The sequence below is a fragment of the Urocampus carinirostris genome, chromosome 1 (assembly GCF_059441175.1).
Source record: "Urocampus carinirostris isolate Australia breed hairy pipefish chromosome 1, RoL_Ucar_1.0, whole genome shotgun sequence".
In the NCBI taxonomy this organism is placed as follows: Eukaryota; Metazoa; Chordata; class Actinopteri; order Syngnathiformes; family Syngnathidae; genus Urocampus; species Urocampus carinirostris.
In genome coordinates this window covers 31,886,295-31,911,586 of record NC_142349.1, presented here as the reverse complement: position 1 = coordinate 31,911,586, position 25,292 = coordinate 31,886,295, and the positions used below count along the sequence as shown (strand labels likewise).

The following is a 25,292-nucleotide window of genomic DNA, read 5'->3' as shown; positions in this document are numbered from 1 at the left end:
AAAAGAAACCATTGGAAATTGCACGGCATTCAAGGTCAAAGTATGGAAGATTCAGATAAAGACGAACGAGAAATGTCTTTCATGTTTTTCATCACCCTCACATGTTCCGTCTCATAATTCGGTGGCTTTCTCTATGTGCGGCCTATTTGCTCCATTTGCTATCTTCCTAGCAGTTTTACATATAAATTGTTGCTGAAAAGACTTTGATTTGCGTTTGTTCTTTCAGTTTCCAGATGCAGAAATTCCTCCACAAAGAGCGCTAGCGTAGCGCATGCTTCAAAGCTTGATATTTTTGTCTCCCTTCTCAGTTTTTGAGCTTAGCGCTGCTCACATTTGGCGCTTAAAGGCGGCACGGGCAGATTTAGCAAACGCAACAGCAAATCACCGCTTGTGTAAAAGACCCTGATGAGAGACAAGAGCTTGTGCCAAGCATCCCCCCCTCTTGTTTCCAACCTGTCTGTTTGCAGACCCTCTCGTAATTGGAAACCTCAAAGATGCTATATCAATGTCACTGCATTCTTCAGACCCGTACCACAATCTTAAAGTCAATGCGACCACCAGAATTGGGCGAGTTAGTCTTGGCAACACAAATGTGTGAATTGCAGTGCACTCTCAAGCTGTGCCCCTATCTAAAAAAAAATTAAATGCAGAGGTAATCTCTGATGGCAACATGTAATCGGCCTTGTGCCATCAAATCTAGAACGGACCCAAAGTGACCGGGGGCATCCGTTCCGTCATCCTCTTGAGTCTTACGTCCTCCCGTCATGCTCATTAAAATTTGCGTGGTCGGCGCTGGCTTAATGAGACATTTCCTTTTTGCAGCTGTATTGCATCATCTGTCGGATTCAGCGCCGAGGAATATTCCAAAGCTGTTTTTGCTGAGACAGATGAAATGTTTTCCCTGCTGAGCACTGAGCCAGACATTCCAAATGTTTATTGGGAGACAGAGCACATACTGTTTAATTGTAGTTTCAGATCTCAGAAACAATGGAAAGGAAAGAGTAAAAAAACATTAAGAAATACAGCATGTTTTTTTCTTCAATTTCAGTTCTAAGTAAGAATTCACAAGGATCGGACATTTAAGTGAGTTTAAATACTTTAATATTTCTTGGTGACATTAATTTCGTAAAATAAATCATATATACACACACAGTACTTACTTATAATGATACATGTAATAGCTAGTCCATTTCATAAACAGTGCTTGTGTTTTTTTGTGTCAGTAATTCTGGATGCCATCTTTGATGGACATTTGGATAAAATTTGAATTGTCTTTATTGTCATTAACAAGATTGTGGTAAACGTTGTATGCAATGAGATTAGACATGGCATCCCCAGGGTAATTTGATACAGACTTTAAAGAGAACAAAAAGAAAATAGATTATGTCAAGTCATGACAAGTGCTGAGCATGAGGTTATCCCCTTCCAGGATGACCAGGCTGCAAAGGATGATGCAAGGGCATCAACACACAATACACAGACATCATGATCAGGATAAAAGGCAGAAAAACTATTTACAACATAGTGCTTAGAGACTGGTCTGTTCTAATAATAGATAAATATTTGTGAATGAAATGGATCATCACAATAATGCAATGAAAAGAAGTGCAATAACATATAGCTGGAACAATTTCAATGTCTCAAAACAAGTCAATGCACACATCATAATCCTATTCTCCCCGCAGCCACAGTGCCGAATACACGAGAAATGTGCTTTCAGAAAAGTTATGCTCGCATTGTGTCCGTTTAGCAACCCCTTTGTTGAACATCTAGGAATAAATCTCGCATTCTAATATATAAAAGCAGGAAATCATCTAGGATGTACTAATGGTCAGAGAAAATCTGTGTGCCAACAAAGAGCTTGCAAACATTGATTCACTTTAGATTTTGTCAGGAGTTGGAATGTTGCTAAAGCTTTTAAACACTTACGGTTCTCTAGCCAGGCTTGGTATTTGCTTTTGTTCTGAGGACATTCCGATCATGTTCAAACTTCTAAACCGATTCAATTACATCAAAATATGCAGGCATGAGCACCCTAAACCTGGCAATCATGAATTAAACCCAGTAGAAAGGCTAAGATGATAGAAGCACAGTGAGCATCATTTGCAATAGTAGAGAACGAAAAGCATTTGAAATATTTTAATGATCTAATCTTAATTACTATACTAATGTCTTAACATGTACTTTTGAATGTGTTTATAATATGATATATTACACCTTCTGTGTTAGATCAGGTCATACCCTAAACTGTGTAAATCAGTACATATTTGGTTGTTTTAATGGTTGAATATTTTTTCAAATATTTGTCAATTTGTCGAATAATGTAAATTTCGATTTGTTTCATTTTTGTTATTGTCCTTTAAAAAAATAATCAAATAACCTTTTGACCTTAAAAAGTGGTAGATGTTATTGTGAACCTAATCTACTGAATATTGAAAAAAAAAAGTGAGAAATGAAAATTGTGAAAGCCAGAACTGGAGTAGAGTGGAACTGAGCAAGCGTGTGGATAAGAGAGTACTTGGTTGGTTTGGACACATAGAGAGGACGGATGAGGAGTGAATGTTGAAGAGGATCTACAGTGCAGAAGTAAATGGAAGGAGAGCAAGTGGAAGGCCGCGATTGACGTGGATGGATGGTGTTATGAGTGCACTGCAGGAAAGAGGTCTAAATATAGTGGAAGCTAGAGCTCTTGTTGGTGATAGGAATGAGTGGAGAGATGTTGTGAACAGATAGTCAGATGTTTTGACGTGTTCTAAGGGATGGGCAGGGCACCTGTATGATGCGGCAGGGGTAAACCAGTGAAAGCTGTCAGGCCCTTCTCTTGAACATAAGAGTGTGTTGTCTCACCTTGACGTGAGTGACATGACCGCCTTCTTGTGTCCTGTTTCATCTGGAGGGACGAAAGCATGATCAACTTGGGTGCCGAGGTGCTTAACTAGTTTGGGTATTTGGGCATTTGGGTTGGCCCTGGTCCAAAAAGTTTTGTGTGTGTTTTTTGCTACTTTTTCCCCTTTTTTAAATTTTCTTTGTTTTTGAATGTGTTTGTCTTGCTGTCGGTCACCCCTCTCGAGGGATATGACCAGGGTAGATTGATAGAAAAAAAATAGTTTAAGGGGGAAAAATGGTAGTCTAATGCATAAAACTGTGGTATTGGTGAGTATTAATATCAAGATGAAATGAAATGAAATGATCTGCATTTATATAGCGCTTTTCAAGTCAATGACTTCCCAAAGTGCTTTACATTGTGCTTCACATTTCCCAATAGTGGCCGTGATCTGTGCAGCCATGTAAGGCGCTAACCTGCTTATTGGGGTATTGGGGGTTCAGTGTCTTACCCAAGGACACTTCGGCATGTAACACGGACAAGCCGGGATTCGAACGGGGATCCCTTAATCCTAAAACGATCGCTCTACCTCCTGAGCTACTGCCGCCCCAAGATAAATTTGGTTACATGAATTGTGCTTGTTACATGCTCGACATGTTGAGTAGTATTTTCGAAAATAATAGTAATAATAGTCTATTGTCTTATAGGATCTCAGGATGTTTAAAAAAACATGTAAGAGTGATATATTTAAGCAAATTGCTGAGAAAATATCCTTCAAAAAACACATTCAGATATACACCCAAATAAATCAATATTGGTATAAAAGATTATATTTACATATCTTGGCTGGCAAATATTTGGTTGATTAACCCTTGTAAAAGAAAATGCAGGTACATATTATGTACATGTTCATGTTTTATGTGTTTTCAATCAAAGAGCTCACTGAAAAGTAAACACTTCTATCCATCTGTCCATCCATTTTCTTCCGCTTATCCAAGGTCTGGTCACGGGGCAGCAACCTCAGCAGGAAAGCCCGGACCTCCCTATCCCCAGCCACTTCATGCTGTAATGATTTGCCAAATGCCCTTCCCTGCGCTCACTCGCTCAGCCCCAGCTGCCACTCGTTCCCTACTTAGTCCTCTTCCTATTTAAACACGCCATTCTCGTCTACTCCTGGTCAGTCTGTCTGCAAACCTCAGCACATCCAAGGCAAGCACTTTTGACTCTGGCTCCCGTTTTGATCCCGACCTGTTTCCTGTATCGATCCCCGATCCAACCTCCGTTCTCCTGTCCTGGCTACCCGTATCCTCATTCTGTTTCCTGTATCGATCCCCGATCCAAGCTCCGTTCTCCTGTCCCAGCCACCCGTATTTTTATTCTGTTTCCTGTATCGATCCCCGATCCAAGCTCCGTTGTGCTGTCCCGGCTATCTGAATGCTGATTCTGTTTCCTGTATCGATCCCTGACTTCACGCTCGTCCTGGCTACCCAACTTGTTCCGATCTCCGATCACGCTCCGTCCCTTGTCCCGGCTTTCCGACTTGTTCCGACCTCCGACCATGCTCCGTTCTCCCATTCAGGCTGCCCGACTTGTTCCGATCTCTTACCACGCTTCGTTCGCGAGGGCTTCCCGCTCCTACTGACCAGCGAGCACCAGATCGCTGTCTTTTTCCTCTTGCCCCGACTTCCCCAATCCTTTAATAAAGCATTGTGTGAAACGTTACACATTTGGGTCCCCTGCTTGTACCGGTCGTGACACATTCAGCTAATCCGATGGGACCCCAACCACATACTTTATTCAAAACATGCTATGTACATTTTTGGCCCATTGGTAGCCCTTGATAATTCATCATCTTTCATATATAATAAACCTGATGTATTGCAATGTATTTCCTGGGATTTTGGTATATTCCACTTCAGTGCCGTGGAGTCTATTGTATGTATGTTGTATTGTAAAAAAAAATGAAAAACTATTGGTATGGCTAGGTCTGATTCCAATGTACATTCTGAGTGGTTGTAAGTTAAAAAACATTTTCAGAAATGGCTCAGTTATCACACTTGAAGTTCACGTCCAAATAGTGTACAGTGACATGCCTTGTGTCACCAAAAAACATATGCCAAGAGGGTTAAGCATAAAAATAATCTTGTATCATGAAATAACCTTTTTAAAAATTGTTGAAATCATCTGTTTGTGCCGGAGGGCCGCAAATTTCTCTCAGGCCGTAGTTTGGGTAGCCATGCCTAATATATTCTGTACGAAGTCTAAGATAATCGATTTAAATATTAAAGCAACTAAGCTCTCATGTACTTTTAAGCTCGCAGAAGACACAATTCTCGCTGTTCTCTATTCATCCGGTGATTAAAATGAGACTTATGTATGAGCTGTCAGAGACAATTAGTCAAGACCTTCCCAACCACAGTGGAAATTGACATAGCGGCACGGACAAATCAGCCTCTTTGCTGCCGATAAAAAACGGAGGTGATAGCTTAGCTCACCTGTTCTGGGCTTTGCGTCCTGGTTGATGGATGAAAGCAGAAGAACAGCGACAGCCACATTAAATTGGTCTCCTTGAAGGTTCCCCAGTAACAAATCCATCCATTTCCTGCACCGCTTATCTTCACTAGGGTTGCAGGGTGCGGATACCCATCCCAGCCATCTTTGAGCAGTGGACAGGGCACACCCTGAACCAGCCAGCCAGTCTCAGGGCACACACAGACAGACAATTTACTTGCTCATTCAGTCCTGGGGACAATTTGGAGTCACCAATCAACCTGCCATGTATGTTTTTTTTAAAGTTGCAGGAAAACGGAGTGTTTGGAAGAAACCCACGCTGGCACCCTGAATATAAACCCTGGACCTCCGCATTGTGGGGCTGATGCGCTAACCACTCGCCAGTAACACTCAAGCAAAGGAAATCTTCTATTCTAGTCATGATGTCATTTTTTGGTGAGCTGCGCAGATTGCTACTGTCGTTTAAATTCATCCTTAAGACCTAATGAACCCTTCCCGAGCTGCTGTGATATTCCGACTGTGGAGGTAAAACATATTTGCTATTCCTTCTTTTCATCCCTTGGCCAGATGAGACCTGCAAATCCAGCCTGGCAAACATGTTGTGAAATCAAAGAGAATACCAAAGATCTGTTTAATAATTTATTTGCATATGATTATCGTAAAAATATTGAAGGAGAAATGCAGATTTTTCTTTTAGTTTTCTGGCCTTTTCTTTTCTCGATATACAGTATCTACTACACCTTGAATCGCACAGGAAAAAGTCTGCTCTCATGGACGCACATTTTTTCTTCCTTTGTGACATGTGGTTTTAGATATGTAATGACCATTATACTTTAATTTTGCCATCGTTTGCTTCTCACCAACAAACAAGCATGTAAACAAAGGTCACACAGAGTCCAAAGTCAGGTCAGAAAGCAGTAAAACGGTGATTGAGCTAAAGAGTTACTGTGTATATATATATATATATATATATATATATATATATATATATACATACACACACACACATACAGGCTGTCATATATCTAAAAAAAAAACACGGCCACCATTGGTAAACTACCAATGGAAGTGAACGTTCAATGCACGTTTGTAGGTCAGTCCAATAATGTTACAACGCTTTCAACAGTAACGTGTCTGCCAAAGTAGGGTTTACAATTCACAGGCGTCGCTCATTCAAATGCAAAAAAATAAAATATACAGAGCAGGGATATCTGTTTTTGTCCTTTTAGAAGGGTGCGCTCATCCATTCTGACAAGATCACCAGAAGAACAACACACACACATAAATGCGCACAAGCGTCGTAATAAAAATCATCAAACCCCCAGTAAAAAAAGCACAAATACACCTTCATCAGTCATAAGTTAGCATTCAAAACAATGTGTAAATGTTTCAAATAAGAAAACGTGGACGTTAAAGTCCATAGCCATTGCCACCAAAGCAACATACAATGTGGAAGGTTCCACTTTGGCATGCACGTAACGGACGTGTCCAGCACAGTGTCGATGGCGGCCTTCCTTTTGTCAGGAGACACCGTGCGAAGACTTGGATGCTTTGTACACAATTACAACACGGAATTCTCCCAGTGTGCGTGTGTGTGTGTGTGTGGAAGACAGTATTGGAGGAAGCGGATTGAATTGGAAAGTGTCCCCCTTCAAATAAAAACATGAAAGGGATCAGTTGGCAAGGTAATTATAAAAAAAATGTAATTATTTGTTCTTTGTTTTCAAGTGGCAAATGAATACAAAATAAATCCAAATGCACCTTATTACTTGTTTACACAAAAAATCTGCGATTTTTAATGATTCAAACCTAGGTTGAGATTATTTAAAGCATAAAAGAGAAAGTAAACACCATTTTGAAAGATAAGGTAGCTTGTTAGCCGCCAATTTCAGACAAATTAAGAAATGTGTTGTTCAACTTATTTGTGCTTTGTTTTTCTTAACCCTAAATAACGTAAATGTACAAAGTACATGATCTGTTACAAAAGCTCCAGGATATCACAAACATTAGCAGATTCCAAACCCGAATTCTTAATTCAAACGTTTTCTACAAATACAATTAAAGCATCTTTTTCCTCCTTCCCAAGTTAAAGGGAGTGATCAAGAGGTTCCATTTTAGAGGCACAGGCGATATCAAGCTGGCCATGACAACGGCGATGTGGAAAATCTGGAAAAAATACCCGAAGAGGGCATGAAGGAAGATAATGTTTCCCAGGTTTTAGAGACATTACTTTGAAGAGAATCATTTATAGTTTGTTTTTAAAATGTAACTTTTGTCCCATGGTGTCCTGTACTTTCTGATTGCGACTAACAAGCTAAATAAAATGACCACAAACCAAGCCCAAAAAATAGAGTCAAAAATAAATGTTATTGAAATTTTGGCACATCATGAGAAGAAACTTGTCACGCAACGAAAAAGTCTAAAAAAAACGTAAAAATCAAGCCTTATATATTGTTTTTCATTGTCTATATACCTTTGAATCCCAACACATTTGAGCAGCAAAAGAGTTAGTCGGGTGACTGTAATAGAAACACTAACAATAGAAACACTGCTATAGACAGCTGCACAAGTGCTGGCTGCTAACTAGCTCATACGGTAGGCTCTTTGGGCTCCACTTAGCATTGTCAATGTATCCACATGGGACTTAGAGAAAGAACAGAATCGTCCTGAAAGTAGAGGTAAGATCCGGCCCAAAAAAAATCCAGCCTGCCCTGGCCCGAGCCCAAGGGTATAAAAGCCAGACCTGGCTTCAGCCTGACCAATAAACTTGATTTGTGGGACAGAGCCTGAAGAGAACCCTAATTTTCATATCTTATTTGTGAGGGCCAGGCCGGGCTTCTCTCTCATTGTTCTTTTTTTTTCTCTTTCTTTGTGTCGCTCGGACAAAGTACAACGACGGGTGGATAAGTAAAAAAAGAAAAGTCAGCGAGAAAGAAGCCTGGCCCGAACCCAAACGTAAGGATTGAGATTCTAGGCATGAAAATTTGGGCCGGGCTTTATGGGGTTGGGCATGATATCTTACCTTTATCTCAAAGGAATGACATTTAGGGAAGGTCACGGTACGAAGTTAGCTATCTAACATGAACATTGCAGTGGAAGGAGGAAAAAGCTTTCAACATTTGACCCCGCAATACAATTTTACATCATTTTCAGTGTTTGGAGGGGGGGAAAAACTCGAGTCAACCCAATTGCCAATTGATAGTGGAAAGAAGAAATTAAACAGAAAACCTCTACCCCCACTCTTTCAATTTTGGCACTGGCTGATCCTTGGAGACCCTCATTCCAGTTTTTATGCGCTTCTCCTCTGGAAGAGAAGCCTAATTGGCTCCCAACCAACAGAGAACACATGCAGACATGCAATCACAACCTGAGAGGGCCCAAAAGAAGTTTGGCTTTATGTCAACAGTCACAAAACCACAAATGAAGAACACACACACACGTAGTGTAACACACAACCCGGCAATGAAGCGTTCTCTTTAAACACAATTTCCCGAGCGCTCGCAGGAACGTCGTCGTCCGGGCCATCCATTCTGCTTGGCGGAAGCTCTCCTCTTTTTATCTTCTTTATTTTACATTGGGCTCTTTGCGTCAGAGTCTTCTAGGTAGTTTATTTAGGGCTCTGCTTCTCTTTGAGATTGCTCACACTCGGATGGGGAGCGTTTGACTCATTTGTTGCCGCACGATTTCCTCGCTGCTGTCGGGACTCTTCCTGTTGTGTCCAGGCAGTGTTCCTCCGAGCCTCAGCAAGTCCCTGTCGGGGGAATTCAACAGAGTTAGCGGCCGGTCAAATCACGAGTCACTGTACAAACACACACACACACAGGTTTTTTTCTTACTTGCATTTGTACTATTATTATCTCAAATTAATTAAAATTAGCACTTGGGGTAGGGGATACTGTCAATTTTCTATTTAATTGAAGTAAATACGGATAGAATAGATCAATACAGATCAGAAACCTTTTGCTTGGAAACGTCAATGATCATCCAAAAATAGAACCCTCCCTCCTGGCGTTAGTTAATAGTACTATAAACACAACACAGATTTAGGCAAAAAAATGTGTATTTTTCATGGAATAACTGCATACCAAACCTTAAGAATATAAATTGAAATGTTTATATTACAACTGTGTCAGAACCAAAGCCAAAAGAGACAACGCAGAAAAACAGCAATGTGATGAAAATACAAATACTGTATAAACCTCATCTAGAGAACTAAAATACCTTCCATTGCACCATATTTACAATATGAAGTCAGTGATGCAAAAAAGTGTCAATTGTCTGTCATTGGCTCTGTGGCCTTAGTGACAAGACATTTACAGATTTTAGTACAGGAACAGTAACATGTTTATATTTTGGTTGTGGGATCATAAATGTACCCCCAAATCAATGCATTGCTTGTGCGCATTCATGTGCACATGCAGTTTATCTATTTATCTGGGATATTTGTTTTCTTTGTAGGTGCCTCTATCATCTGTGGACTTTGACATTGTCTTTAGTGAAATGTGTCATGAGGTGTCAGACCCAAACGCAGGACACAAGGAATGTGGTCAAACCCCACTAGGGGGGAAATTTATTCAAACAGCAATAACAAAATACTTTACTGGCAAGAAGTGGTCGTGGGACCGGGATTGAAGAGGAGCTCTTGAGAGGGAGGTTTGCGAGGGAAACTAGAGAGGGGGTCTTTAGTTGAAGAAAAATCTCAAACGGAAGATTTGGGACTACCTTTAAGGAAGATGGCTTGGGTGGACGAAGCTTGTCGTTTTAGGGACTAAAAGTTTTCAGGAATTAAAATGGTTAAGCAAAGTGAGGTGGGATCCCAGGGTAATTATGGCAAGGTGGCTGATTGTCTGATTGAAAACACCTGGGGAGAAGAAAAGTGAGGAGTACTGGAAAATGGGGAAAAGCTGCCATCTATTGGGGAAAAGAGAGACTGTAGGCACCAAACCATCACAACATGTGGAAACTGCGTCTATTTGCATAATGACATTAATTGGGCTTCGCCACTCCGACTGGATTACTTGCAAGCAGCATGTTGCTTGTTTATCACTAGTCATGTAAACGATACATGGGATTGCTCCAAAAATCAGATTCCAGATCCCAGTCAGACATTCCCCGCATGTAAATAAGCCATTGATAGTCTAAGGGTATGCATTTAAATCAACATAGCTCATTCCAAAATGCAATCTGCCAACCAGCCTGTGAATCCCCATTTGAGAACCGGTGGGCTATAAGACAGCTTCCAGATAGTTTTGCATGCCTCGCATATCCACTCCCTCGGGACGCCATCAAGCCGACCATCGTTACAATCACGCTCTGACAACGCAATGCCTCCTCCTCCTCTTCCTGCCACTATCTCTAGCTGTTGCATACAGATGAGGCCATAAATTAATCATTGGCATGTCATCAGCACACAGTGACACGTACCATAATATGCGTACAAGCTCGCCTGGCACAAACACGCACACACAGACACACACTTCTCTCCTGTTACCCCGAGACGGCACTGGGCGCGCACTATCCCTCATGCATTAAAAAGCTCATTAGCAAGCTAATTAAACACATTTCTCTTTTTTAGATTCTCCTCAATCTCCCTTATTACTCACACTTCATCACCGCCTGCTTTTCCACATCAGCAGCACTAGCTGCTGTCGGTCCTATTGCTAAAATTCTGGCATCTCGCCCCACCATTGGAGGAATTAAACCGAGGTCAGTCGTTAGATTTCTACGCACCATTAGCTTCACTGAGCCCAATTTCTGGCGTGTTGCTTGCCGCGGGTCCACCAGTGCTGGAGAGAAGTGACGAGCCAAGGAGCTGGCCGCCACCTGCATACGTGACGTGTCATTTTTAGCTTTTGTGCCAGTCTTAAACAGGATGGTGTTACAGAGCAAGAGAAATGGTGTCTGCTTAATTCATTACAGAGTAATACATATCAGACACCAGGTGCTGTGATAGCCACGGCAGCTTTATTTAGACCAGATCCGGGCCGTGCATTTTACACCCAGGCCTTCAGCAGACTGAATCAATCCAACACTAACTATCCTGTGGCTATAAAACATTTACTGCAACACATATAAAAAGCATCAATAATGATTATCCTCATTTAAGAATACAGCCACATTTTATTCACCAAAAAGAATTTTTATTTGTACATAAAATTGATCATCCTTTCTCTCATCAAAATTTTAACTTGAGCTGCATGATTTTGGGAAAAATACCTATTTGCGATTTTTTTAGACCGGTGTTGCAATTTTGATACGATTTTCGATTTTAAAAAGGAAAGTGCATTTTCTGTGCTAGCTTTTTTTTGTAAGCTCTCAACCCTTAGTACATGACCTACCAGTAAATACACTCTTCCGTGAGTGGGTTTGATAATTAGTGGGGAAAAAAAATAAAAATACTAACAGCATCATGTCATACACATGTTTTATGAGGAATACCTGGAATATGACAATATTACAACTTTTCTTTATTTTCAAAGATTTTAAAGAATAACAACCCATGGGGTTATTTTTGATCCCACACATGCATCCGAGGGTTATTACTATTGACATGCTTTAACCCACTTGCGAGTCGCCTCCTAATATGTCTGTATGATGTCACCAGTTACTGCTCCTTGAATGTTAACTGTAGTTAAAATTGTATCCTATATATTCTGGACCAAATCTTAGAACATTAATAATCGTCTTGGCTTCGAACGTGGGACAATTGGCTCAGCATTTAAACATACATAAAATAATCGTGCAAGCTCTATTTTATCTCCAAACTTTATGTACTTATTAAAAAAAGCCATATAGGTTCCTGACCCCTGTATTGAATAACAAGAATAAAGCATTAATTCATTTAAAAAATTTGGTTCATCAAATATTTAGGTATGATTTGTTTTTTTAATGTGTTCATTTATTTATATGGCATATATTCATCAGTATTTATTTATGCATACATTTAACTTAACATGTGGGAGGATTGGTCCTCTATACTCCTATGCTATTGTGTACACATCAATATAATGTCCAATGAAGAGCTTGAAAATATGTAACAATGATGACAAATCACTAAATTTGTTCCTTGATTAAATTAAGGTTGGAAAACCCTGAGTATATCCATCCGACAAGACTAAAAGTGTTCTTTTGCTTTCATTTAAAAATTTCAACTTACAACACATAAGGATCAATCAGTTAATAACCTGTGCCAGGGACCTGCCTGCTGATGATGTTGAAATGAGGCTAGATAATGATTGGCTAATTTGTGGCTGCTTAAGTCAATTATATCCAGTAATTGAATAATGTAGATGTCCTTTTCATTTCCCACTGTAGTATTTAACAACATGGGCCAGATCAGGCCCGCCAACGGAGTTAATCCAGCCTGCGAGAAAATGCTTTAGAGAACCAAAAGAACAAAATGGGGGCATTACGTCAAACACCTGCAGTTTTAAAAGTTTCCTTTAGATGGCGCCACTTGCAAAGCAAACCCCCTGTAGTTCCATTTGCTGACTACCATTTATCAACCAGAGAACATTTTAGGAAACAAACCATCCCAATGTTATCTGATTCAAAATAGAAGTCACGGATGTGTTGCTTGAGGCAATACGATTGCACTCACATGGATTAATAAATCCTTTGTATTTTTTTAGAAGTTTAAATAAGCTTCAACTCCTTTCTGTGATACTTTATGGAACCACATACATGGAAGCGGGGTGACCAGAGTGAAAGCAACGAAAGGAACCTCATACAATTTGGAATCATGGACAAAATGCACAACTATCCAATGATTCCCAAACATTTTAGGCCAGCAGAGAAGGCTTGAAGGCTCTGAAGGCCCAACACTGATCTATAACAAACACAAAGTAACTCAGGGTGCCTCCCATACCAGCAAATAAAAATACCACATTTGAACGTGACGGCAAGCGTTCCTGACAAGAAAGGGTTTTCACTTATCAAAACACACAGCTATTAGATGGCAAAAAGTTAAGGGTTTGCCTAATGCCATAAGAAATCAACAGGTGAGTTGATGGGCGGGATGGCTGGGTGGTCTAAGGGCCATTATGTGGATTTATGGATAGATGGATGGATGGATAGTACAAGGATGGATTAGTGGTACAAGGATAAATGGATGGATTGATGAATTAGAATTAGAATGGTCTTTATTGTCATTGATATCATTTTTGTGAAATATTTTGTGCAACAAGATTAGACATGGTACTCTAGTGTAAAACATGTAATATAGGGACTAAAAATCGTGTAAGGCTGAATGGATGAATAGTGTAAGGATGAGTGAAAAAATATGCCAGCCCGCTAATTTCTGTATAAATTCTCAGACTCACTGGAACCGCCGCATTCTCGGCAAACAAATAATCGCTGGGCGCACCAATGCCTATGAATAAGTTAGCTTCATGGGGATGTATCTGTGGCTGAGGCAGAGGCTTCAAACGCCTCCTGGCTTGAAGACAGCAAGGGCTCCTCTAAAAACAAGCGGAAAGCGGACAAACCCTACAAGAATGAATCTCATTTGCCTCTTCCCGAGTCCGCCGTATTTGTCTTCAGCAAGACGTCTTATTTCAACAAGCCTGAGGGCAGCGACTTCATCCTCCGCCTAACAGCTTTCAGACACAATGGAGGGCACAATTTCACAAGGGGTGAAGGAGCACTCTTTGTATTATCCTTTTGTTTTTCTGCGCAGAGCTCAGCTTCTGTGTAGAAAAGGGGAACAATCGAAAGTGTTACATGCTTATTATCAGAGCCGGCAAGTAAAGCACGCTCACTTTGTTTCAGTTTTTGTTGCTATTATAACAAAGAAGGATTTTTAAAAGCGAACTCGCTTCTCATTTCAACTGTTCGGTTTCCGAATATATCACGTTTCAGTATATTTCGCATGATTTATCATTTATTTGGGGAGATTTAAAAGAAATCAAACCTGATTGGTATTAAAGTGAATTTCTTGACTTGTGCAACAAAAACGCACAGTGGGATTTCACATCCACCTGAGAGTAGAAAAAGGCTGCCTTTACTCCACACTGTCACCCCTGCTGGGTCGGTGCACAACAGGCAGCCGGCTTGAAGCTGTGTGTTTGCAAAATCGTTTCACTTTTTCACAAATCCAATTTTAAAGCAAAAAAGTCTCATAATGGAAAGCTCAGGCAGTGTTGAAAGTAAGGCGTTACGGAGTAATGCAAATACATATCTAGGTAACGAGTCGGGGAATGCAATAATTATGATTATCTGCTGTATTTGTTATTAGTGTGTGAGTGCGTGTGTGAATGGGTAAAATGGGAAAGTGTAAAGCACTTAGGGAGAGCCCAGTGTCTGGTAAAGCAATATACAAAGACAGTCCATTTACCATTTACTATTATTGATAAAACATTGTAATTCAAACAACATTACAACATGGTGTGGTACTCTGCTACTTATTAAAAATAGTTTACAAATCTCACCATCAATTGTTCGATAGTTGTTCCCCCCTTGCTCAGGACGTACCGATTATCCTTTAGTTCGCCAGCATCACACTGCTTATCAAAACATCACATTGGAGTTATGGTAGCATCGTCTCAATCAAGAATTTCTCTCGAGTGATATTTTCCTTATCGTAAATACTCGCACTCAAGCCGTATTTTCAACTATAAAATAAAATACAGATATCAGGGGGTGAATTTAAATGCACAACTTTGGTTGCTTGTTAGCAGTAGCAAATGATAGACAGTGCATGGTGAGGAGACCTGGCTTATACAGTAACAACTAAATCAATGAGGCAAAAGTACAGAATTTCAGTAGAAGAGAGCTGAATTTTCGGCTATTTATTTGTAAATTTGTTTTGGAAAAAAATAGGTCGTGGGCAGTACTCAACAAAGGAAGAGGCAATCTTTGAGTAGTTTGAGTAGTTTAAAGCCCAGAGACAAAATGGATATGGAGTGTCTTGGTGTTTGCTCTCAAGATTACGCGAGAAAATAAATAAAGAGGGTTCACCACTTGCACAGGTTGTTGTACACGTTTTCTCTATTTCTTTTATGATGTGGCTATTTTTAAGCAGTTGTAGGCGGTCTGCTTCAATGTCAGTATCCATCCATCCATTATCTGCACCGCTTTCCCTCAGCAGGGTTGCGGGGGTGCTGGAGCCCATCCCAGCTATCTTCAGGCAGTGATCAGGGGACACTTTGAACTGGTTGCCAGCCAGTCTCAGGGTACACAGAGACAGACAGCCCACGTGCTCATTCACTCATAGGGACAATTTGGACCGGCCAATTCACCTGACATGCATATTTTTTGGAATGTGGGTGGAAGCTGGAGTGCCCGGAGAAAACCCACGCAAGCACGGGAAGAACATGCAAACTCCGTACAGGAAAGATGGATTAGAGCCTCAGTACTGTATCGCAGACGCACTAACCACTCAGCCCCATACATACGGTAATTTGTAACTAAGTAGTTAATTTCAGAGTAACATGCTACTTTTGGGTATCAATAGTCCAGGGTAACAGAATTACTTTTGAAATGTAATTACAGTATTAACGATAACTAATTCCCTTTTTTCTGTAACGCACCTGAGCTTAGTTATGGAAATAAATTTGAGTTTTCCCAATTGAACTCACAAACTTTGTTGAAATCTTATTTACGGAAAGTTTGCCAAGGCGGAAAAAGGCGCGCACACTTGACTGCTCATGGTAACAGATGTGGAAGATGATGTGCTAATTGAGAGCATCCGCCATCCCGCCTTGCCAACATGTCAAGTTTGGAGTTCGTTTGACTTGTTTTGAGAACCAGTTGCAAAAAAAAAAAAGTGGCTTTTTCGCATTTCCAGCGCGGTTTATAAAATGCCAAAATTAAAAATCCTTTTGGCACTTCGGAATGATCTGCCGGCTGGCTTGGAGTCTTTTACGAGAAGTTGTCATGCCAAATCCCAAATTCACCAAGTTAATTTCAACTCTGATTTAATAATTTTGAACTTTTGCCTCAAGATCATTGCCTAGGGGAACTCTAATCAACCCCTGTATGGAAGACTAATCCTGCCATGTATAGAAATGAATGTATAATATATAGATAGATATCTACAAATATATGCTATATAAACAGAAAAATATATATAAATCACGCAGTACCTAAATATATGACATATATGCAATTTATTAATTTATGCGTGTTGTCATTGATTTTGGCTTTTACTTTGGTATTTGTTGTGTCTTTTGTAAATTATTTTGTCATGTATTTTTGTATATTTTGGCACAACAAAATGTTATTCAAATGAGGGGGCAGGTCAAACTTTCATGTAGTGGTTGATCAGTGATGAGAGAATCGCCAATAGATGAAAATCTCAAACAGTCATTTGAAAAACATTGTGTTGTTACAAAATACACGCCAAAATGCATGACCAAACAAATGACAACAAAATACCAAATTACACAAAATAAATGACAGTATGCATACCATCCATCCATCCATTGTCTGCACTGCTTATCATCAGTAGGGTCGCGGGGGTGGTAGGGCCCATCTCAGCGATCATCGGGCAGTGGGAAGGAGACACTCTGAACTGGTTGCCAGCCAGTCGCAGGGCACACAGAGACACACAACTCACTCGCTCATTCACACCCAGGGACAATTTGGACCGGCCAATGAACCTAACATGCATGTTTTTGGAATGTGTTTTTGGAAACCGGAGTGCCCGGAGCAAACCCACGCAAGCACGGGTAGAATATGCAAACTCCACACAGGAAGGTTCGATCATATGACCTTAGAATTGTGCCGCACACGCGCTAACCACTGCGCCGCTGTGCGGCTACAATATGCATACATATTTGAATCTATAGTTCTTGGGTTTTTTACATTTTTATCCTTTTACACATGTTTGTCTTTCCAATTTGTTATACCCTGTAATTTCATTATGTCATTGTATAATGACAATAAAGCCATTTATCATTAAAAATGCATTTATGTCATATATTTAGTTATTATTTGATTTATTTGAGTTTGTTTATTTATATGGAATATATTTTCATGTATTTATTTATGTATGCATTTATTTTTTCATATGGCAGGATTTGTTCTCCGTATTCCTGCACCATTGAGTACACATTGATATTATGTCCAATGGAGAAGTTGAAAATCTGTTTACAGTACCTCACTAACAATAATGACAAATCATTTAATATGTCCTTTGGTTAAATTAAGTTTGGAAAACCATGAGTATATTCATCCAACAAGACTAAACACACCTTTATGTTTACATTTAAAAATATCAACCTACAACACATGGGGATCAATAAATCTATAACCTGTGCCTGAGACCTGCCTGCTGCCGAGGTTGAAATGAGGCTGGATAATGATTGGCTAATTTGTAGACGGTATAGTCAATTATAGCCTTTATTTGAACCATTTCAAATCTCTATCCAATTCCATTTGAAGTATTTAGACCAAGGAAGGGCAAACTACGGCCAGCCAATGTATTTAATCCTACCCACGAAACCATGCTTGGAGAACCACGAGAGGAAAATGAGCTGCATCATTTCAAACAATGACCTGCAGTTTTTCTTTTGTGAATGATTTTCAACCCACAGTGCTCTGCCACTCAAACAGTTTGCCCACCCTGACTTAGAGCAATCTTTCTCAACACTCTGATTGGTCTGTATTTTAGAATAGGAGAGTTAAGTTTTGGTGTCATGTTTCAAATGGCACGAGGCCATTGTCAGCATTAAAGAAAAAATAACTGTTCTTCTTTGCTTACCCTGAGTAGGTGCTGGTCACCACCTTGAGGCAGCCTGCGTTGCGCAGCAGCTTGTCCAACGTATTGACAATACGTGAGAACTTTGGCCTCAGGTTGCGCTCTTTCATCCAGCACTCCAGCATGAGCTGGTGCAGCACCATGGGGCAGTCCATAGGCGGGGGAAGTCGGTAGTCCTGCTCCACTGCAGTCATCACCTTGAGGGTGGGACAGAACACATTATAAACAGAGGTTTCAAGAAGTTGTTTACATAAGTCAATTTATAAAAAAAACTACTCATTGGCAGGTTCATTTCTTCAATTTTAGTATTTTTTTTAATCTTACTATACTTTTATCTTAAAATCTTCACGATTATCTTTAATACTTACATTGAGGGGGGCTAAATGTAATGTAGTTCGATTTTGCCTTGAAAATTTCACTTTGAAACAAAGAGCAAAGAGCATAAATCAGTACAACACAAAGGATGATTCCCACTGTTCAGAGGTCGAGGGGTCAAATCCAGCTACCGGCCTACTTGGGCAGAATTTGCATGTTCTCCCCGTGCCCCTGCATGGGTTTCCACCGATCATTCTGATTTCTGCCACCATTACATAGACATACAAGGCAGGTCAATTTGCAGATCCAAATTGTACTTAGGCATGAAGGAGTGTGAAAATGTTTGTATGTCTCTCTGTGCCCTGTGATTGGCTGGCAACCAGTCCCCTGCCCCCTGCCCCCTGCCCAAAGATAGTTGGGGTGGGTGAGAATAAGGGGCGCAGAATATGGATGGATGGATTTTTGAAAATGTTGAATATCAGTGTTGCTAATCGGGTCATCCCTTATAATTATTTTACCGATGTTTTCCTTAATTTCCCCAGTGTATATGCCAGGAAAGACAGAAACTATAATGTCAAACTAATTATTATCAAGATGTTTGGGAAGTATTCAAATCTAACAGAGATGTTCAGAAACTTCATGTGGTTGGATAAGTTTGCAATGTGTGTGTTTATGAAAGGATGTTTTCCCCATTTCATTCCCTTGGACTCAGGAGAAATTTAGGAGCCAAATTAAACTTTTTTTTTTTTTTTTACCAAATTGAAATTCTACTTGCTCACTCACTAAGCCTTAGGGATGATTCTTCCGCGTCGTGTGAAAAAATCTATACGTACGTATTTTGTATGTGCACCAATAAACTTCACTATCGCATATTGCCAGCTTCGAATCCTTCGGAAATGACACAATTAGAAGTGCCCAACAAAGGATGGCTGAGACAATAACCGGCAACTGCAAACGTCGACTTGGTGGATTTCGCACGGTAAGACGTGTCTTTCTCTACATACGCTGCTAAAACTCCACAACAATGAAAATTTCCCATCTGGGACTCTCTTTTCCTACCACGTGGATTTTCATTTTCATTTTGGTCTTGTTGACTGTTGCTTATTGAGCAAAGAGTGCGACACGAAGGCGTGCGGGAACAATGGAGGCCCTTGACTTTGATACTTTCATTACTTCACGCCGCCTTTGTCGATGGCAATTTTCAGCGCGTCTGTTTCTCTTCTCTTTTCTTCTTATCGACGTGGTAACGTCTGGCTTTGAGTCGCGGCGGCGGGAAGATGCTCCACCGAGAATTGTCGCGCGGCTCCGGGTAATGCGATGGAGGGACGCGCTTCTCTCTTAGCCGGCTGCAAGAAGTTGCGACGTCTGTGTGTTGCAGATAGCCTCGGGGCAACAACAGCTCGTGTGTGTGTCTGTGTCATGGGGGAGTTTTGCAGTCTGCATATTTGGGAGGGTTGGAGGGCAAGCAGACCAAAGTTGTAAATAGGGTGAAATAAAGCAGAACGCGGACACACAGCTGCAGTGAGGAGATAAAGAGTGAATCCCGGACAGACAGTGAAAAAACGTCAACTTACATGTGCTTTTGTACTATATAATCTTCAGCGATTTTCGAAAGTTCGGTTCCATTTTTTGTTTGTGTCCACTGATCGTGTTACGTTATCGAGAAATGTGAATTTAGAATCGGGTGTTTGCAATGTAGTATCACGTTGAGTTTGAAACCGTATTGGAAGAAATGCACTAAATTAAAAGTAAAAAGTAAAAGTATTTTAATTGCAAATGACCGGGTTTCTGGACTACTAGGCGCACCACCCAAAAATAATATTTTGCCGTATACTTTTTCATACAAAAGGCACACCGGACTTTTGCCAAGGGAATTGAAGCAGGATCGGTGTGGTGAGAGCAAAGACTTTACCACTAAATTACTAGTGTTACTGATGACATATTAAAAGGCATTAGAGCTTATCTCATTATCACACTACTGTTTTTTGCCAGAAGCACTGATTTGCATAGTGCATTCTGATAAACATACATTCCACTTCTTCATCTGTGTACAAATAAGCTCTTGGTTTAACCCATTAACTTTCTGACGACCCACCGGTGATTGGTAAACAAAGACGTGTCAGTATGATGTCACAAGTCACTGAAATACATCACATCACCTATCAATGGGGAGTCTTGGGATTCAAGATATGACAATCATTTCAAAATATACGCTTCACAGAAATTTTACTGTCAGTGTGAAACAAGATACCTGAAAACTATAAAGCCTGGGTAACTCACATTACACCCCCCAGCTGTCAAGATATTCGATGATGGTACGCAAACATGGCCTCCATACATCTGCGAGAGTCTAGTGAATCCAACCGTGTAATATATTTACTCCAAAACACACGATAATGCAGATTGATTAGAAAAATCCGCCTAAAAGCATGCCTGCCTTGTTCAATGTTTTCTCTTGTAATTTGTTGATTTTGGTCCAAGACTCCCATTTAAAAATAAACAGATTTGTCAGATGACTTCCCCTACATCCGTTAGCCTCCGAACTTTTGATTGAAACCACTCTCGGCCAATAGCAGGCATTTTACATGGTCCACAGCTCGCAATAGCATTTACGGGCTTGTTTGATGAAAGGAAGATCGCCTCCTGTAATTTTCGAATATCTTAAATCAGCAGTAACCAAATGAAATGATTGTTGACACATTTGGTTATCTAATGAAAATCAAAACATGATTTGATGCTATTTTCCGGTGGTGTATTCAAACAAAGCCGAAAATACTGCGCGCAAGGCATTCCGTGATTACTTTTTTACGCACCATTATCACACGCAAGTGTTCACAATTATTGATTTGACTTCTGAAAAGTCAAACATTTACAACTCTCTAACAATGTCTAAAAAGTGGCCAAAGTAAAATATACATTTGCAAAGGTTTTAGTGTTGTTAACTGTGTCATGGTTGCCATGGCGCCCAATTGGCCGCGTCCGTGTGTGTCACTGTTGCCATGGTGCCAAATTGGCCCCGCCCGTGTGGCGCCAGCTGCGGCTCGTTGAGAGATTGGCTTTCTTTCTATATTAAGCTCAGCGCTCTCTTGCTTTTTTGTCTGCCCGTCAAACGAACTTTCCCCACAAGACGTGGGTTCTGACTCGGTCCTCTTTTGCTGTTGGTATTTCAAGTTCGGTATTGTTCCCGTTTATTTTTGTCCTGTTCAATTTCGGGTTCCAGTTTTGTTTCTGTATGTTTTCGTCCTGTTTGTTAGTTTCTCTAGTTTTTGTTCTCGTCTAGTTTCTCCTGTTTATTTTCGTTATCCTGATTCGTTATTGATCTCGTCGGTCTCTGGCTTTCCGTCTTTCCACGACAGACCGGCTGCCTAACGTGCATGACTACCCATTTCCCGTAAAAAAAAAGCTTGTGTGAGAATTTCACGCGATTGGGTTCAGATTTTTTTCTGGTTCTTGACAAACTGCTCTTTTCCAAATGGCCACTTTTGGAAACACCTCAACCTACCCTTAGATAAATGTGTAAAATGTTTAGTATTGCATATTATGATCACATTTGACAGGGTAGCAGGTAAGGCTTCAAGCTATTTGTCCCACCTGGTTTTCAGCTAAGATGCCCCTGCTACACTCACCTCCAGGCACTTGATTGCAAAAAATTTTTGAATAAAAACACACACATCTATTTATGTGTGTTCCAACTCAGATTACTCAATGTTAGTAGCACTTGCAGGGATTCTTTCCGTTTGGATCAGAACTTCAGAGTCCTACATTTCAAAAGAGACAAAAACCGTCCATATTATCCAAATGGTTCAAGAACAGCATTCATTTTACTTTGGGTACGTCTTGGATTGTGGGCGAATTTTACAGGAATTTTAAGAGGTTAAGATGTATACATTTGTAAAAGGGAGTGTTTAGTCTTTTGTTGAAGGACTTTCTGTTATCTGTTTTTGTCTTTCCCAACATTGTTGACACGCAGGCGAAGAAGTGTAGAGACTCTTTAACCTATCAGCATGCACTATACAGATCAGTGTTTTCTGGCACCATAAGTAAAATTGTGTGTTGATGAGATAAGCTATATACCTTTTAATATATCATCTGTACTGATGGTCTAGTGCGTAGGTATTGGTTGGGTTAGGTTTGCTACAAAACACTGGCACACAACGAAGCCTCGAAATGAACAAACCACAACATTTTTCTTCAATTTTTTTTGGGCCCCACCATTTTGATTATTTTGTAGCAGTTAGATGGCGGACAATTATGTAAACTCCCTTTAAGTGTTATTCATATTATTGGAAAAAAAAATCCGATTTCTTGTTTTACGATTAATTTAAAAAAATGCAAGATTATATGAAAATTAATGTATTTTTGCTTAGTATTTAAATCAAAATTGTTTGTTTAATGATTGACATTTTATAACAGCTGGGGGGCACTAAATAATACGTATACACAAAATGCCTTTGAATATGCCATGGTTGTATCTCTTCTGTTTTTGTGTCGGTGTCCCGTCCTTTGAAGCTCTTTTGCAAAAAAAAACTATTGGCATTAAATCAGGCATGTAAAACGGGAGGCTGGATCTGGCCCTTGGGATGATTCAATCCGCCCAGCCTAAAATGACTTATTTTGTTTAAAAAAAATAGAAGAGAGTATCTAGGTCATTTATATGAAAAGTTATGATTATTTTTTAAACAAATGTCAATAAATGCTCTCTGCAGCCGCTAGAGGACAGTGTTGAAATTGTACAGTGAGTTGAGTTGGTTCAGGTGTCAAATTGCATTCACTTAACAGTTAAAATAAACCAGTTTACACATTCAATGCTAAACATGAAAATTGCCCATTGTTTGTAAATTAAATGTGTGTTGAGAAAAGATCCCTTGCCATCTGAGATTTACTAATGTAGGCTGAACGATAAAGACTAATAGCGAAAAACAAAGATACCCCTTTGGAGTTGACATTGTCTTACTGATCCAGCCTGACTGAGAACAGAAAATCTGGATCCGGCCCCCTACCCAAATGGTGTTTGACATTCTTGCATGAAATTATTATAGCGTACCTTTTACACAAAGACAATTTTTTACCAGGGGACTAGATTCAGGAAAAGCTAGAAGGAATAATCCTTGACCTTTTTTGGAAATGGTAAGCGTAAGGGTAAGAACAGGCACCAAAGATTGCTTAAAAAGTATATTTTAATGTATTTAAGGGAACGCATTTCTACCAAAGTCATTTTACACTATACAAGTTTTGTTTAGATCATTGAAAAATAACAAAATCCCAAATTACTCCACATAATATAAGATTAAATGGTAAAATGTCTGCATTTATATAGTTTTTTTCAAGTCACTGAAGACATCCCAAAGCGCTTTACAATGTGCTTCACACTTACCCTTTCACAAACACACTTAAATAATTATGTCATTCCACAATTTTTTTTCTGTTTGCATTTATTAGCTTTTGAAAAACAAGTATTAGTGTAAGTCAATTTTGTAATTTTTTTGTAGAATGATTGCAAGGTTTTACATAAATAGACATGCTTTTGGTCCCTGTTGTGTGTGCGATTCTACCGCCAGACATGTTCTACGTGCAACAACTGGGACTGTGATGCACACGTCTGTGAATATGTAAGAGGCTTTAAATCAACGGTAGCATCAGCGAGCCATCTCGGCACTTTATTGTTTGCATTTCTCTCTCACTGACACACGTTGCCAGAACCATAAGCAACAACAAATCAAAGTCGTTTGCCACGGTGATTAGCAGTTTGTGTCCAATTGCCTGGATGATTTATGGACACTATAATAAAGTAGTGTGTGGAAACTTGGAAAAATATCATATATTAGGTGCCTGTTTTCGGCGCTTATTTTGATATTTAATTATGTACTATTTCTGTAGTGTTTTGTAATATTTCTGTAGTATTGCAGTAGTAGTACTTTAGTAACATTTACATAGTCACATATTCGTAGTATCTTTGTAGTATTTTCTTAACACTTCTGTAGTTGTATTTTTTTAACATTTTTGCAGTCATATTTTTTTTAGTTCTGTAGTAGTATCTCTGTGATATTTTATTAATAGTTTTGTATTTGTATGTTTAAGTGCTTTTGTAGCATTTATGTAGTTGTATTTTTGAAGTAGAACCTATATCATATTTTTAGAGTTTCGGTGGTAATAGTTTTGAAGTGTTATTGGAATCTTTCTGTAGTAGTATTTTGTAGCATTTCTTCAGTATTACTGTTGTAGGATTTGTATAGCATCTCTGTGCCACGTTTTGTAGTATTTCTGTAGTATTTCTCTATTAATATATACATAAGTCGTACTAGACAATAAGGCACACAAAATTCAGACTAACGTAAGAGCTACCGTATTTATTTGTGTATGGTCACTCTTCACACACTTGATCTATATTTTAGTGAAGGGATCAGGAACTTTTTGACCAAAAAGCCATAATTGACAGACAGACTGTCTGTGTGTCCGTCTGTGTGTCTGTCTGTGTGTCTGTCTGTCTGTGTGTCCTTCTGTGTGTCTGTCTGTGTATCTGTGTGTCTGTCTGTGTGTCTGTCTGTCTGTGTATCCAAACCTGCTCTCCAGACAAAAGCTAATTTTCTAGTGCATCTAATTTCACTGTGTGTCATTTGATGATTTGATCAAATCACTTAAATAATAATATCAATATAAATATACCTCTTGAGGTTTGTCTCCCTCCCGCAGTAATTTATGAACGTTGGTGCTCATTTTGAACTTTCATAAATGATGGATTTAAAACAAGGTGCAAGCAGAGTTCTTTTGTAAATATGTAACAAACGTTCAGTTTATAGATGTATATCTCTTTAGCGTAATGAGGAGCGTGTTGCGTTGCATAGTTCCACCCACCCCCACCGCTTACCCAAACGAATTGTTCTGTGTTCTTGGCTAGTGTATGTTGGTAATTACAATTTGTTGAGTGGGATTTTATCATGGTGT

At 39.7% G+C, this 25,292-nt stretch overlaps 1 protein-coding gene across 1 annotated transcript in view; it reads right to left on the bottom strand.

Moving 5' to 3' along the window:
- Nucleotides 1-5,961: 5,961 nt before the first annotated feature.
- Nucleotides 5,962-25,292, bottom strand: part of ephb3a (eph receptor B3a) — an 86,374-nt gene continuing 67,043 nt past the window's right edge. Inside the window, exons 14-15 of the mRNA XM_088334968.1 lie at nt 18,039-18,232; nt 5,962-9,086 (exon numbers count right to left, since the gene is read on the bottom strand). Coding sequence (XP_088191094.1) covers nt 8,975-9,086; nt 18,039-18,232 — 306 coding nt within the window. The 3' untranslated portion in view covers nt 5,962-8,974. The remainder of the gene's footprint in view (nt 9,087-18,038; nt 18,233-25,292) is intronic.